Raw genomic sequence first — 17,891 nt, forward strand, 5'->3', positions numbered from 1 at the left:
GGACGCATAAAGAAGTTCATCCCATGGTTATCAATGGCAATGTGTTCATGTGAGCCGCGCGTCAAAACCCGTGCACATTGTATTTAATAAATAAACACTGCAAACGATATTACTATTAATCATTTGAGTGAAACAGATAAACACAAGTAAAAATATCCCTGGGTATTGGATAACATACCGGAAACTGCTTGAACATATTAGATGATTAACACTGTTAACATTGAGTGGCCGTTAAATACAGATTCGACTGTGTGTGTGTGTGTGTGTGTGTGTGTATGTGTGTGTGTTTGTATGCCAGCGATATCTCCTACAAAAGCCTTTAAATACACACACACACACACACACACACACACACACACACACACACACACACACACACACACACACACACACACACACACACACACACACACACACACACACATATATATATATATAATCCATTAAAGGCTTTTGTAGGAGATATCGCTGACACTATAATTTGCGATATCACCAGCGATATTATCCTAGGAGATATCGCTTCTTATAATCTTGATTGGTCAAATTTTAATCACTGCATTCTAATTAAAATGAAAAGAATGATAATGTATTATAAAAAGAATACCCTCCTCTTGTCTTGTGATATTAAGCCTCAGATTTTATACTTTTATAAACTCGTGCTGATAAATATATAAATAGTTGAATCCCGTTGGCTCGAACCCCGTCGGTGCTCGAGAAAGTGTTCGACCCATCGGGTAGTTCGACCTAACCATCCGGTTAACATCGTGTAAGTGTAACGCGGGACTTCGTTTTCGGTTCGGGCGTTGCAGTGTAATCGACCCTTCCAAGTTCGACCCGACGAGATTCTACTATATATATATATATTGTTTTGTTGGGTTTGTATGGACACGTAAAGAAAACATTGATTGATTGATACTTATTTTCGTGTTAATATCCAGTTATAGTTAAAGCACGCTGTCCCGGGCACACACTCCAGCTATCTGGATTGTCTGTCCACTACAGTGGGTTAGTTAGTGATTAGTTGTTAGTGGTTAGTGAGAGTTAAGTCGGTGTAGTGGCCTTACAACTACTCATTGATAGTGGTTAGTGAGAGTTAAGTCGGTGTAGTGGCCTTACAACTACTCATTGATGGTGGTTAGTGAGAGTTAAGTCGGTGTAGTGGCATTACAACTACTCATTGAGTCATCTCGCTCAGTTGGAGCCGATAACGGGATGCGAACCCAGTACCTACAAACTTTACGTCCGATGGCTAACAGCTACACCACCGAGGCCGGTTAAAAAAATAGATACTAAATAGGTATTAGAGGTCAAAATGATCGAATTCGTAGGGTTAATATCCTGATGAATACGACTACAGTATTTAATAGATTTATATTAGTAAAGAAACTCCGTCACATTCCGGAGGTGCTCGCGGAAACCCGATTGATCCGCAACATCTGCCTTTCTAATTACACACGCGTTTTCTTTCGACTTCCAGTCTTCCAACTCAATTACTGCAACTGCCAATCTAAACAGACGCACTGATTGTCAATTAGAGCAAGTTGCGTACAAAGAAAACGTAAATGATTAAGCCTCCGGACTTGAGGCTGGTAGGTTGTCGGTTCACATCCCATCACCAGCTCCAACCTAGAATTTAAGCGGTTCAGTTGTGGATGAAGGCGAACATACAAGACACGATGGCTCAAACAACACCCAGACCATAACAACAGAGACAGTTACTACAATCGTTCTAGGGAAGACGAGGCGATGATGGCACGACTGAGAACAACACCCAGACAATAACAGCAGAGACAGTTACTACAATCATTATAGAGAAGACCAGGTGATGATGACACGACTAAGAACAGGGCACTGTAAACTCAAACAACACCCAGACCATAACAGCAGAGACAGTTACTACAATCGTTCTAGAGAAGACAGGTGATGATAACACGACTGAGAACAGGCACCTGTAAACTCAAACAACACCCAGATCATAACAACAGAGACAGTTACTACAATCGTTCTAGAGAAGACCAGGTGATGATGACACGACTGAGAACAGGCACCTGTAAACTCAAGTACCACATCAACACAAAATTCCGAGTGGAAGAAACTGGAACATGTGATTGTGACTGTCGATCATTTCCTGCAGCATTGTCTCCACTACCAGGACCACTACTGGGGTCCCTATCTGAGCGTTCAAAGAAGAAGAAGGTGTTGGGGAAAATGTAAAGCCACTACAACTTCTCTTTATCTAATGACTGACTGACTGAATGAATGAATGAATGAATGCGTGTTTAACGACACCTCAGCGCAACCCCCCCCCACCCCACATCGGCTATTGGGTGTCAAACTATGTTATATAATGATCAACATCACCTCTCTATCTAAATACTGTTTTATTTAGTGAACAATTGTTATGCAAGTATTATTGACAAAGATATTCTTAAACTCTTAAATGTATTAAAACATTTCCTGCAGATAGATTATAGTTAAAGCACAAAACGTTTAAAATGTGGATTGCCTTAGTACGGTAATATACTACTTATGTCAGATTCATTAAACACTTTAACATCATTGACAATGGGGGTTGACTTGGTGTAAAAAAAAAAAAAACCTACGGAGGTGCACTTCTTGGCTAATATAAGTTCTATGTAGCCATCATAACTGTTGTGTCCGTTTCCCTTAAAACAGTTCAGAGAAATTACAAAAGCAAGGCGATACATATTTTGTTCAAAGCAGCTTTCATCTGATCCAGTGAAAACGACAAAACATTAACACGTCCAAAATCGTACTTTTATTTTTACCTCTATAGGGATGAGTCCAGCTGGTCTTAGACAAAGTCGACATATAATTCTAAAACTCTATAGACCTTCCCACTGCCTTATACCCCCCCCCCCCCCCCCCGCTTGAACTGTGCACTCATTCTGGGATGGAGGATGGTGTATGTTGGGTGGGATGGTAATGGTTCTGTGTTACGAATCCAGTGTCTGCCGGTCTTCATTCTCATGACTTACATGTAATTTAGACAGCCCGCCGCCGAAGCGATATCTTGCATCATGCAGCACTCGGTAAAGTAGTGGTTAAGCTATCAGTATTCAGACTGGTAGACACTAGGTTCGCACCCCGATATCGAGTTTTAACATTTAATCATTAACTCAATGTCCTGGACAGACATTCCAGATAGCTGTACCCAAGACACTGTTTGAACCTTAATTCGCGTAAAACTGAAACTGAAAAGAAGCATGCATTCATAGTCATAAAGTCATAGATCGCGATGGTAACTGGGTCCTAATTCATGAAACTCGTAGCTTTGCGACCTCGCACTGCAGTGCAATGCAAAAGGATTCAATGAAGATGCAATGCTGCTTAAGGAAACCCAAGAGAACGTTGAGAATTAGGTCTCTGGGTCACGTTTCAGGAAGTGATCTTAGCGTTAACATCACCTTAAGCACTTACAGTGATCTTAGCACTAAAATCGCTTCGTGGAACGAGGCCCAAGTTTTTGAGAACCGAGTAAATCCTAATCTAAAACTCCAATGGAGTCAGATAGGGATTTCTTGATGATCATGATAAAATACTTTTACAAACTTGTTAAGAATGAAGCTCTAGAAGCAGTTATGGCTGACGCTATTCATAGAGTGACATTTCAACGGAAACAGTGACACATATCCATTAATAAGTCATAGAGTGACATTTCAACGGAAACAGTGACACATATCCATTAATAAGTCATAGAGTGACATTTCAACGGAAACAGTGACACATATCCATTAATAAGTCATAGAGTGACATTTCAACGGAAACAGTGACACATATCCATTAATAAGTCATAGAGTGACATTTCAACGGAAACAGTGACACATATCCATTAATAAGTCATAGAGTGACATTTCAACGGAAACAGTGATACATATCCATTAATAAGTCATAGAGTGACATTTCAACGGAAACAGTGATACATATCCATTAATAAGTCATACACTGACATTTCAACGGAAACAGTGATACATATCCATTAATAAGTCATACACTGACATTTCAACGGAAACAGTGACACATATCCATTAATAAGTCATACACTGACATTTCAACGGAAACAGTGATACATATCCATTAATAAGTCATACACTGAGGTCATAAATAGATTTGGTACTATAAACATATTGTATTTTATATGTGTTGTGTAAAACAATTACCTGAAATTATTCACACATATGATATGTTATAAGATGTCGTATGACATATGATTAAGAACATTGAGGTCCTACTTTAGTGTGTGGTTAGTATATTTACTGACAGTAGTAGATGAAACGTGTCTCTGTGTAATTGTAGTGTGTGGTTAGTATATTTACTGACAGTAGTAGATGAAACGTGTCTCTGTGTAATTGTAGCCAGAAAGGAAGTCTTAATTCAATTGAAATCGTTATTTAACTTTAACCAATTACAGTTCATCATTTATATAAATATATTTTAACAAAATATAAACATACACATGTATGGAATGGTGTGAACATCAGCGGACAATATAACAAACATATACAGATAATAGTATGTAAGACTAAATTATTAAGTATCAGTTGCAGTGGCTTTAAATTTTTAAAATGCTTTGAATAAATATTTGCCTAAATGCGAGTTGTTTCAGATTAACAAAAACAAACCCATACACTTTAAGAAAACACAATTCTTTAACAGTATTTGTATTTAACTCACATAAAGCAAGCCGCGTTCAACTCATTCCATTTAATGCTATTAGTAAATAAACTTTCCACTCACAAATTCATTCAAGGATCTGAATGTCCTTGACAATAATAGTCATATTTAAATAATATTATTTTGGTTTCTTTTCAGTATTTCTTGGCATTTGTATTGCTTGTGCATAGTGCTGCGCAGATATTTTCAGGAACTGACCCGTTACTGTCAAAGATCCCTGGTTTAGAGAAGTACCCACCGACAGGCCAGTACCCCAAGGATGACGTGAAACCCGGTCACGCACGCGACCAATATCCAACAGAATACTCAAATGCCCAGCCACCAGTGTCGCCGCACGCGGACCAACCGTATGTACCCTCTGACTCGCACCATGCGGACAACCAGTACCCTCCTAAGAAAACCTACGATGACTCGAATAGTGGGAAGCAGTATCCAACCAAGAACACATATGATGACTCAAATAATGAGCATCAATATCCAACCAAAGAAACCTACGACGATCCACACAATGGAAACCAGTATCCACCTAAGAATACTTACGATGATCAAAATAATGGAAAGAAATATCCACCTAAGAATACTTATGATGATCAAAATAATGGAAAGCAATATCCACCTAAGACAACCTATGATGACACCAACAATGGACACCAGTATACAAAAAAGGAGACCTACAATGACCCACACAGTGGACACAAATATCCAACCAAAGACACCTATGATGACTCAAATAGTGGAAAGCCATATCCAACCAAGGATACATATGTTGCACCCCATAATGGAAACCAGTATCCACCTAAAGATAAATATGTAGAACCACATAATGGTAACCAATATCCACCAAAAGATAAATATGTTGAACCACATAATGGTAACCAGTATCCACCAAAAGATAAATATGTTGAACCACACAATGGTAACCAATATCCACCAAAAGATAAATATGTTGAACCACACAATGGAAACCAATATCCACCCAAGGATGGCTATGTACCGCCACACAATGGAAACCAATATCCACCCAAGGATGTCTATGTACCGCCACACAATGGAAACCAATATCCACCCAAGGATGGCTATGTACCGCCACACAATGGAAACCAATATCCAACCAAGAATACGTATGTTCCACCACACAATGGAAACCAGTATCCAACCAAGGATGGCTATGTACCGCCACACAATGGAAACCAGTATCCAACCAAGGGTAGCTATATACCGCCACACAATGGAAACCAATATCCAACCAAGAATACGTATGTTCCACCACACAATGGAAACCAGTATCCAACCAAGGATGGCTATGTATCGCCACACAATGGAAACCAGTATCCAACCAAGGGTAGCTATATACCGCCACACAATGGAAATCAATATCCAACCAAGGCTAGCTATGTACCGCCACACAATGGAAACCAATATCCAACCAAAGGTGGCTATGTACCGCCACACAATGGAAACCAATATCCAACCAAGGGTGGCTATGTACCGCCACACAATGGAAACCAATATCCACCCAAGGATGGCTATGTACCGCCACACAATGGAAACCAATATCCACCCAAGGATGGGTATGTACCGCCACACAATGGAAACCAATATCCAGTAGACCGCCATGGTACGAATTACCCACCCAAGAATGGGTACGGTTATCCGTCTGGTCATAACCAGTATCAGCCCAAGACGAAATACCCAGACAAGCATAATCAATACGTACCCCAGCAGTACCTTCCAGCAAATGGCGGCTACAAATATCCTAAGAATGCCCGCCCGAACGGCTATGGCCAGAAGTATGTTCCCAGAGATTCCTATGATCATGTTAATTCTTACAGACGGCCAACAGGAGGAAATGGTCCGGCCAGAAACCCAGTCTATGGTGATCCAAACCAGCCGTACACGCCAGAGTGCACCAAATATAAATATATGTCCAAGGGTTATCGACTCTCTAGCTCCCAGGCCAGTTATCCACAGTAAGCTCCCTTTGTTATCTTGTAATTTCTGTATTTATCTGAGTATTATTACTATTAGTATAGACAATATGTTTATATTTTAAGGGTATTTTTACGAAGTTTTATACTGTAATTGGTCAGCTATTAAGATGTAGAACAGGAGAGCTGCGAGCTGAGCAAAATATTATTTAAGGTTTAAAAAATCTAAATTATTGAGATGTTAGCTGAAAGATGTATCACCATACACAATGGGCTAAACACTTAATTTGTTGGCTTATGATTATCGCGTGACTGGGTATTCAAAGGGGTAAATACTGAATTTGTTTGCTTATGACTATTGCGTGACTAGGTATTCAAAGGGCTAAATACTCAATTTGTTTGCTTATGACTATCGTGTGACCGGATTCTAAGGGCTAAATACTTATTTCTTTGCTTATGACTATCGCTTAACTGGGTATTCTAAGGGTTGGGAGCCTAAAATTATCCACACAAAACCACATTTTAAAACAAAACACTACAAACTAAACAACCATGCAAAACCCTCAATCAGTTTAACAGACAACTCAGGTCAAATTCAACCAATTAGTGATCCAGTATGACGTCAATAGCAACTTGGAAGCGAGTCGTCATTCTTAATAGTGACCCATGTTGTGCATCACAACTGGATAATTTTCAGCAACTGATGAATAATTAAAATGGGTATTGTCCAAATTCCTCCTAATGCTGGAGCAAAATGTCAAATTCGGGAAAAATTATACTTATATCCGGAGAAAATATGCTAACCTGATACCTGTTTACCGTGTATTACCCTCAAAATTAGTTGTAATCCATGTAAAAATTAATGCGCAGTTGCAACCCTATATAGGTGTTTGGCAGTAATGCTAATATGAATAAATGTTGTTATCCAGATTCGGGCATTTTTGTTTAATTTTGTTTAACAACCCCCTACAAAAATAGGGCCCGTACGCCCATGCCATTAAAAAACCCTTCTATTAGTAAGATTTATTTTAAATTTGGGAATCGAAATAATGTGTATCAAGACCTCAGCTCAAAGCTTTCGTGTGTGAAAAACTTTAGAAAAATGTGTTGAGAAAAGCAGGCACGGTTTAACAAATTATTATTATTATTCTTAGGCCCCTGCGCGTGCTGTAACCTCACCGTGGTGCAGGGGTGTAACATTCTCTTTGAGAATGGCCAATACAGCACAAATTGAAGTTTAGAGTAAAATTCGGTGTCCGTAAAATTCTGTGATATTTGTATTTGTATTTTTGCACAGTTCTTTACACTGTTTTTGTTTAAACCTTGAATTTTTATATTGATGTTGATCATCACTTTATTTATTTGCATTACCATAGTTTGACACCCAATAGCCGATGTATTTTTCGTGCTGGGGTGTCGTTAAACATTCATTCATTCATTCATTCATGCATAGCTTTAAAATGTATTCATCAGCGTATGGAAAGTAGTTTTTAATTTTTCAGTATATTCCAGTTATAATTTTAAAAGACGTACTCAGAAATTCTGTTTAATGGATTTTTCTCGCCTGGTTTTAAGGAGTAGAATCTGATAAATTATTTGTATAACAAATTGTTTAAACATTTTGTTATATTTACTTGCATGTATTAGTTTTTCATTTCTTATTACACTACTTTATTCTATAATTATTCATTGCCTGTGAACAACTTTATTATTTTTAATTGTCATTACTTGCACATGTGTATTTGTGTACGTGTACGTGTACGTGTACGTGTAAGTATGTATTTTTTCCCCCTCACAGATCCTATATCACGGACGAGTTGAAGAGACGCCCATTCCTGAAGCCGATAGTCGGTTTCAAGGACACCCAGAAGAAAGCCGCTGGTTTCGCTTTTGGATTCGAGCCGTACTCCTTTAATAACGGCGGACTTCTCGACGGGTTCGGGGCAGGAATTTCAGCCAACAAGGATTACAGCTACCTGTACCCCGAGAAAGTCTACCCAACAAACTACAAACCATCGTGAGTTAGTTTAGGAATGGTAAAAATATTTAAAGAGTTAATGAATACATGATTGTCTTTTTTAAACGCCTAGCTCGAGTCACCTCTAGTCCTCCCCTTATTGACAACATATCATTAAGGGGAAGGCTAGAGGCGACTCGAGCTAGCACGCGCTACCTCCCCCTTGACCCATGTTAGGTACGTCCCTGAACGAGTGGCAGCTAAGTTTCTGAGCTAAATATAAGATACTTTGCTTGATGGGGTGCAGCATGTATGTCTGTTTCAACAACCAAATAGGATTTTTCGCCTGACATTAATTGCAAATAATTCAATACTTGACATTAATTATTACTTTAAAACTTTATTGCCAATTCAATCGTACACATACATATTCAATTTAAAACATATTGCCAACAATTATAGACTTGTAACATACTATTTACCCATAATTTATTACTGCATTCTTTATTAACTGTTGAGAGAATTCGTTTTTAATAAAACATTAAGTTACTTCCTTGTGATTTACATAGCTATTTAACTGTTTTATCGCTTCATTATTCAAATCATCGCTATATGCATATGTATATGAAGGTTTAAATCAATGCTTCCCAGGCTTTCTCAAGCCAAAATCTGTCTTCGGTAATCGATAAAGGCAGGCACAGCCCACTTTTATTGAACATGAATATGTTGAAACGATTAATTCATGTTATATTCAGTTTTCATAATGTCCAAATGAAATAATGTCTATCCAGGAACAATGGCAACACGCTGCAAAAGCAATAAGCCATCACTTAAAATAGTCAGGTCCCATTTTCAGCAAAAGTGCTTGTATGTATGTATGTATGTATGTATGTATATATATCTAGTTCCGGCTTTCTTACAGTGAAGATAACACTTTCTACAGTGACGATAACACATTTTAGAGTGAAATAGTGAAAATTTCACTCTAAAATGTGTTATCGTCACTGAGTGATTGATAACACTTTTATTTCACTGATATTTTAAGATATTTCACTAATCTATATCTATCTATCTATCTATATCTATATCTATATCTATATCTATATCTATATCTATCTATCTATATCTATATCTATATCTATATCTATATATCTATATATATATCGATCGATCTATCTATCTATCTATTTCTCTCTCTCTCTCTCTCTCTCTCTCTCTCTCTCTCTCTCTCTCTCTCTCTCTCTCTCTCTCTCTCTCTCTCTCTCTCTCTCTCTCTCTATATATATATATATATATATATATAAAAAATGTTTACAGGCATCGAAATAGGAGGCGACCGTCTAAACGAAAATTTGTATATTTTTAAAATGTATTTTAAATAGTTAACGTTAGTTTTTAACAAGCGCGGATCTAAAATGTTAGCGGGGGCGGGGTGAGGTAATATCAATGTATTGGGGATCAGTTGATTAATATAACTTTTGAAGCTAAAATTGAGGATTAATATTTTATATCTTTATTTCACATATAGCCTAGAGGTCTGTGTCTCCAACCCCACCACCTCACATTTAATAACTAATCCTTCCAGTTGCCCCCCCCCCCCCCCCCCACACACACACACACTGCAATTACCGGCCTATTTCGACACTTATGTTTCGAGGCCTGGTTTATATCCAATTACCTAAACCGGATCAGCAAAATTATGAAATCTTGCATCACCTGGCAATGAAATGACAAAGATTTGTCTCCAACATAATGGGCATTCAATTGGTCTATTATTATTATTATTCATAAAGATATATAGCTATTTTTTAACCTCCATCCCCTAAAATCAGTGTCTTAAACATTACCTTTCAGAGATTTACCGTATTAATGTATCCGAACAGTAATAATTTCACAAGTTACTTTAATATTAACCAGAATGCAGATTTCACATTTTGATGAATGGTTTCGGTATTTACAAGGGCAGTGATTGATGATCACTGGGATCAGTACCTCTATTCGTGTTGGTACGTGTTGCCATGGTTTTATAGATATATCTGTATGATCACATGAACTAGTCGATGGTGCACTGTCTATCATGCAGATGTTCATCAGTTGTTACATGGTTTTATAAATACATCTGTATGATCACACGAACTAGTCGATGGTGCACTGTCTATCATGCAGATGTTCATCAGTTGTTACATGGTTTTATAAATACATCTGTATGATCACACGAACTAGTCGATGGTGCACTGTCTATCATGCAGATGTTCATCAGTTGTTACATGGTTTTATAAATACATCTGTATGATCACACGAACTAGTCGATGGTGCACTGTCTATCATGCAGATGTTCATCAGTTGTTACATGAAATCCTTCGCAAATGTTTGTGATAACTGTATGGTCAAAAGGCCCAAAGCACATAATTCGATTCAGATACAATGCTTGAAATGAATGAGAAATTTCACACAGACTATTTACAGCATATAAAGCCGGCCAGAACGAGAATACTTTGCTGATCATAAAGAATAACTTTCTACCGATACCAATACCCAAGTGTCTATTAACGAAACTAAATGCACAAATTAAAGATATACAAACCCGTGAGCAGGATGCCAGTGTCTCATACTGAACAGAAAGCAATGTTAAATTAACTCATTTCCTCTTTAAAACCCTTTTTTAAGACTGCAATGAATGTAAAAAGGGTGGATGGTTTTACTGAGGAAGATGTATTGTAGAGTAGTAACACCGATATAAATGTTGAACAATAAAGACCAACAACGAGGAATCGGATACCAGAATAGTAATTCATGCAATTCACTTGTCAAAATTATCTCACTAAATATTGTTCTACATATTAGTAAGACACTGACGTCCTTTTAGAAAATTTTAGAAAACCATTCCTATAAAACCATTGGAAACACACCTCTTAGTATCAGCTGCAAAACGTTGAGTTTGTTTTGTTATCATGCTCTGAGATGCAGTACTATTATTGCATATGTTATATATTTCAAAGGAAATTAAACGACTCTAAACAAAATGGTGGTTCCTGAGAACAAATATGAATGCTTTCGACAATTAGTTTGTAAAGTGTATGACCTGAAGTAGAGAGCATAGATAAAGTACTAAATGTTTTACCTGCAAAACTGAAAGGTCCAAACCGTGGTGTTCGCAGATGAACCTGTTTGTTTAATGTCATTACCATACAAAACACGCTTACACGTACCACCCTAGACCTTCCACCACCTTCAACAGTGGATGGACTTTTACGGATGATCATGAATAATGTAAGAATGCCTCTAATTTGGCTTCCAGTTTGTGTTAAAGTAGTAAGAAGACTCTTAGCATCATATTTGCCATTGGATAGCGATTTTATAAATTTTATGACAGATGGCCTCCATTTTGTTTTCCGTCATCTTGATTTTGAACATTTTAATTAATAAAACTAAATTTTCAGATTTTCAACATAAATTTGTGTAAATTAAATGTATTCACATATATGTTAATGCCAAAACAAATCCTATAAAGATCATTGGGATACCAGTTACATACGTTTTATCAGGAAATTTTCCGCCATTTACTTTGCGGCCATTTTGAACCATAAAACGTAATATCTCAGATGTACAACATATTTTGTTTGATTCAGCATACCCAAATTAGGTTAAAAATCTATGTTGGACCAAATGCCCGTGCATGTCACATTTGTGGGCATTTGTGGGCACACACAATACTGATACTGAAAATACTAACTTAAATATTCTGTTTGTATGGTGGCGTTAAACTGCCATCGACACAATGACATAATTTAGGGTTAAGGTAAGGGATGGTTTTTACAATATGGTGTGATACAGTTTCACATTTATGCCAGCTTAATTATATCGTTATATTGACTAAAGGCATACAAATATATAATTTTGTTGTAAAAACATTTCTAAATTATGTCATTATGTCAATGGCAGTTCTGTGTCACCATAAATTTGCAATAAATGCATCTTACCAAATCCTGCTTCTTTTTAAGGAATTCTGCTTATTCCGTGACCATCGCAACATGTTTCTATGTAATAAAAACATTTTAACGATTAACATTACCTATTAATCACATATTCTTACTTTAAACAGAGTATGCATGTCTGTATGTATTTTGTGTTTCCGGTTGCCCTAGCGTTTACAGTAGCTCAAGTTACTTTTTACCATTCATTTTGCACATTTCTGGAAACAAAAAGTAAAATGACATGAAAACAAGTAGTAGCTGTTGCCAGCAGAAGCAAATTGTATATACAGTAACTGATGTTTTAAGCAAGAAAATGAAGTTCTGAAATTTTAATTGTTGAAAAGCTACATTGACAGGAAACATGCTGCAGTGGCTAGACCGCCGGGGATGTTCCTTTAAATGTTACATTTAGTATATAAATATAGTAGTACAGTTGTATTAAATAATCAACTGTTTTTACACGACATCTGTCACAAATCCATAAGGAATGGCATTTATATTTTTTATTAAGAAAAAAGAAAGTTTGTTTTGTTTAACGGCACCACTAGAGCACATTGGTTTATTAATAATTGGTTATTGGATGTCCAGTATTTGAGATCAGAATATTTCTCATGTATTTTACTGTGTATATATTGGGTGAGACTAATAAAATACCTGTCTGTCTGTCTGTCTACATGTATGTTTGTCTGTCTGTCAATCAGTGTCACTGACGAGTACATCAAAGGTCGTAAAATGTACTGACCGACCTCTCTATGGGAAAATACATATATTGAGGATAATAAAAGAGTTACCAATTATTATCAGATTTATATCCCGAGAAAAATAATGTTTACTTGTCACGAGCTTTAGCAACATTTATTTATATAAACATCACTGCCAAACAGCTATATAGGAATACAAACGAATCACTGCGCATTTCCCCATAGATTATAACTAATTCTGCGGGTAGAATGATGGAAATACGTGGTAAAAAGATCTCAGGTTAGCACATTTTGCCCGAATATTTGTATATTTTTTGCCCGAATTTGACCATTTGCTCTAGCACCTGGGGGTCAGTTGCCCCCTCCCCCGTCTCGTACGCTTATGCCTATAATCCGTCCCATTCTCCTACAAAAATGTTTTTTTTGTGAAAATATTTTCAGTTTGGTCTGACGTAAGAAAAAAATGAAAAAGTGTTTTGGAAATAACAAAACAATACTATTTTTGTGTGCAATTTAGAAAACAATTGTTTCATAAATAAATAAATTGTTATAAATTCCATATAATGAAAAAGGGCGTTCCCCGTGGGACGGACTATAGACGTTTTTAAAAAATGTTTCATTCCAGTAACTTCAAGCCGACGACCCCAGACGAGTACGCCTGTCCGGCAAAGAAGAACTATCTGTATCATTTCTACCTGTACAACGGCAAGTGTTGGGTCATCAACCCAAAATACCAGATGATACAGTACAGTCAGTGCAAGTAAGTACCAACAGGCGCGGAGCTAGAATATTTTAATGAGGGGCAGGGTTTCTGCCAGAGGGTAAAACGGGTAAAATGCCCTCCTCCAAAAATGTTTTTTGCAGATTTAATTTTTTTAAGTTGACCTTTTGACAAAATGAATGACTCTTATCATTACTGTATGATAAATGTTGGCTTTAAATGATTATAAACTATTCTTTACATATGTACAGTAGGATGACACATTATGGAAGGAATATATAAAGCAAGGTGAACAGAGATCTATATAAATATATCACTATAGTCCATTCGGATTCACCATTTTGTCTTTTTCAATTACGTTCTCTCTGTGGGATTTCGTTACCTGATACCTATGCTTTCACCATTATGGGGAAAACTAAAGTTGGCAATTAAGAACTGTGCTCATGGCAAGTGCCAAATGCAAATAAACAGGTATCCTCTTTTTGATAGTGCAGACTGATAAATGTGCAAAGTATCCTTTTGATTGATGTGCAGAAATGTTTTCTTTTAACATGATAACAGTCAGGTATGTATCACATATCTATGAAAACATCGTTATGGAGGGTGGTGGTGGTGGCCCAGACCCCTCCCCCCCCCCCCCCCCCCCCCCGTCGACTGCTTTGGCATTCGCATTCTAAAACATCAATTCAATACCACCATACACAAAACGTCCTTTTTGGCAGAAACCCTGATGGGGTGAGGGGAGACATTTTAATTAGTTTCCACCGTATCCTATCACATTCATTTGACGTCATGTGCAAATTACGTTTTAGTATTACTTGTTGATATTCGCGAATCATTCTTAAGTTGTGTCCATACCTTTTATTTCAGTTTGACCAATCCCGTTACAAAGATTAGAGTTGTATTTTTTAAATAGACTAAATACAGTGAAACGATTACAATGCAGTCGAGTTTGACTTGTACTGTTTAAGTAATTTATTTTGTATTGAGACAAAACCTAGTAAATCTACAGTACACTGATTACATTGCGTTACACTTATACTTGCAAAGTGTGAACCATTTTATGTCATTCTGTGTTCCAAACATCGAGAACACTATACGAGCGGTTGTTAGATACCATTTATCTTTCAAGTTTATTTTTCAAAATGTATCTAATGAGCGAAAGCGAGCTGATGCAGTTTAAACGAGTTGTTATAAATTTTATCTCACGGACATGAATGTCGTATTCTATTTCTTACATAACCTCAGAAACCAGGTTTAAAATAAATTTAAACGTGTTTTCCAACTAAAACGCATTTACGGCGTTTGCGCACCTTCTTGCGTTACAGAGCAAGCAGTTTCAGGTTAAGTTGTACACCACAGAACATTAAATTTCGACAGTGTTTATTTCATTGGATAGTATGGCTGTGGCGACCGGGACATCACGGTGAAGCAACCAATCACAAATCTCAAAAGTGATCTCCAACGTAAACTGGAGGCAAAATAGATCTACAACTGGTAATCTCTCACAAGGATGTGTAAAAGAATATGCTTTAATATCTTTCCAGGTACCCTGCTAAGCCGTGTAAATACTGCGGCGGCTACAAGACTGGCGACAGCATGTGCGTCGAAGACTACCGGTGGGTGTCTGTGTGGGTGTATTGTGAGAAGTACACGTACGGGAAGCGCATCCGACCCATCAAGTTGTACCTGCCCACGGGCTGCAGCTGCAAGATGTACTACTGCTACAAGTCAGGCATCCCGCTATGAAGGCTCACCGTTCCTCGCATTCAAGCAAACAGTAACAGCTAGCATGAACACTGCATTTTCATACGCACTGTCAGATTGCTTGAGACATATGTATTTCTGTTCATGTTGGTCTTTACACCTACCAGTGGATTGGGTATATTGTTCTTTTGTCTAAAGAATAAATGAGGTTAATTATATATCCTACCAAGAAATCGAATAAAGCGTATTTATTTGGGAAAATAAATTTTTGGTCTTTGTGGTCGACTCTGAAAAATACAAAAATGAGAAAAATGAGGTAGAGAGAGAGAGAGAGAGAGAGAGAGAGAGAGAGAGAGAGAGAGAGAGAGAGAGAGAGAGAGAGAGAGAGAGTCAGTCTCTGTGTGTGTGTAAGAGAGAGAGAGAGAGAGAGAGAGAGAGAGAGAGAGAGAGAGAGAGAGAGAGAGAGAGAGAGAGAGAGAGAGAGCCCACACCATATAAATAAATAAAAGAAGAAATAGAATGACCCCACCAACAACCACCACATCAGTAACCTGGCCTAATTCATGGAATTTTAGTGGATATCCGACATTAAAACATTCGTGTGGGTCAGACGATCATAGCCTTTGATTTTTAAATATAATGCATGCCACTGACGCATGTGTTGGCATTTTGGTGCACACAAATCACAGGATATCGATTAAGGCCTGTCATCAACGAAAAAAATGAAATTTTGTAGGTTACCATCAAACACTGGTGACACACTGTGTAGTGTATTCCAATGTTTTCAATGTTACAGTTAGTTTCACGTTCAGAACATATCGGGGCTTCTAAAGCATATAATGTAGTAGAGTTGGTGGATGGGGGGTGGGGGGTGGGGGTGGGGCGGGGTTGGGAGGGGGACGTGCACGAGGTCCCTATGTAGCACATGGCCTATTTGGATTAGTCTAATATTTTTCTGTTTGTGTATTGTTACATAAAATATAATAATACCACACGTGTTTTTTCGCGTTTTCGATTTTTTAAGGGGACAGTCCTCAGTTTACAACCATTGTAAAATGTTTCCGACCAATATAGCCTTTTCGATGACGTAACATACAAATTAAATACATTTTTTATTTAAAATATCAGTGTCTATATTTACAAGGTGTTTGTTGTTGTCCTAATGCCTAAACCGGATTTTAACTCCCAATAATTTCGTACGTACGAACAAATATATATCACGAATTAAAGAAACTGAGTGCTACAAACATTAGTATACGACCGCAAACACATTCGATATACAGAAAATGGTATTCTAAACAAGAAAATGTTAGTCGCCAACAAGGCTCTGTTATTGCAAACATCTTACAATGGCTGCACACTCAAAACAGTCCCGTTTTTTAAACTGATTAGGAATTATTTGTATAAAAGTTAAACACACCTTCAATTGAACTGATTTAATAGTTGGTTATGTAAGTTTAAGTCTTTCTGGTACCTCTGAAATAATTCATAACAATCAACATCATTAAAAGTGACAATACATTTTATTTCTTTAAAAGATATTCGTTGCTAAAGGCATTCCATCTACAGAATTACATCAATTACATTAGAAGTTCACGAAGACTACAACCATATTGAAATGATAGGTAGATAAAGTAAGAAGGTTATAATATATACAAAACACTCACATTTGCGTACCACTAACAATACTGGAATTATAGAATCAAAAACTTGTCAATACACCACAGAATATATTTATATAGAGAATATTACTTATATGTTATGATATAATGTGAATACATTAATTCTGCAAATAATGGTTTACAGAATTTTACTCTATGCTAAAATAAAACATGGCTTTTATATTTTTAAAAATCATATAATAATATAGAGTGAACATCACGCAAAATAAAGGTTTCAGGAAAGTAAAACAATTAGAATGAAACTATAATAATAATGATGGTAATACTGAAAGAGGGCTGTTTCATCAAGGAGTAGGACGAATAGTTTAGTTATAATCTATATATTTCATTACAGGTACGTGTGTGTATTACGAAGGTCGCAGTTAACAGCAGATAAAAAAGTGTTTTTTAACAACACCACTAGAGCACATTGATTGATTAATCAGTCATCAGAGGAAACCCTCTGCGTTTTTCCTAATGCAGTTAACAGCATAAAAAGTCCATTGTGGCAAAAGCTGTCGAATTATGAAATTAACATTTCTTACTG

General features: G+C 37.0%; 1 protein-coding gene across 1 annotated transcript in view; it reads left to right on the plus strand.

Moving 5' to 3' along the window:
* LOC121387810 (adhesive plaque matrix protein-like) overlaps positions 1 to 15,944 on the plus strand; it is a 29,483-nt gene extending 13,539 nt beyond the window's left edge. The window contains exons 2-6 of the mRNA XM_041519026.1: positions 2,010 to 2,196; positions 4,834 to 6,665; positions 8,422 to 8,640; positions 13,881 to 14,015; positions 15,524 to 15,944. Coding sequence (XP_041374960.1) covers positions 2,010 to 2,196; positions 4,834 to 6,665; positions 8,422 to 8,640; positions 13,881 to 14,015; positions 15,524 to 15,725 — 2,575 coding nt within the window. The 3' untranslated portion in view covers positions 15,726 to 15,944. The remainder of the gene's footprint in view (positions 1 to 2,009; positions 2,197 to 4,833; positions 6,666 to 8,421; positions 8,641 to 13,880; positions 14,016 to 15,523) is intronic.
* The last annotated feature ends 1,947 nt before the right edge of the window (positions 15,945 to 17,891 follow it).

Source organism: Gigantopelta aegis, chromosome 2 (genome assembly GCF_016097555.1).
Source record: "Gigantopelta aegis isolate Gae_Host chromosome 2, Gae_host_genome, whole genome shotgun sequence".
NCBI lineage: Eukaryota > Metazoa > Mollusca > Gastropoda > Neomphalida > Peltospiridae > Gigantopelta > Gigantopelta aegis.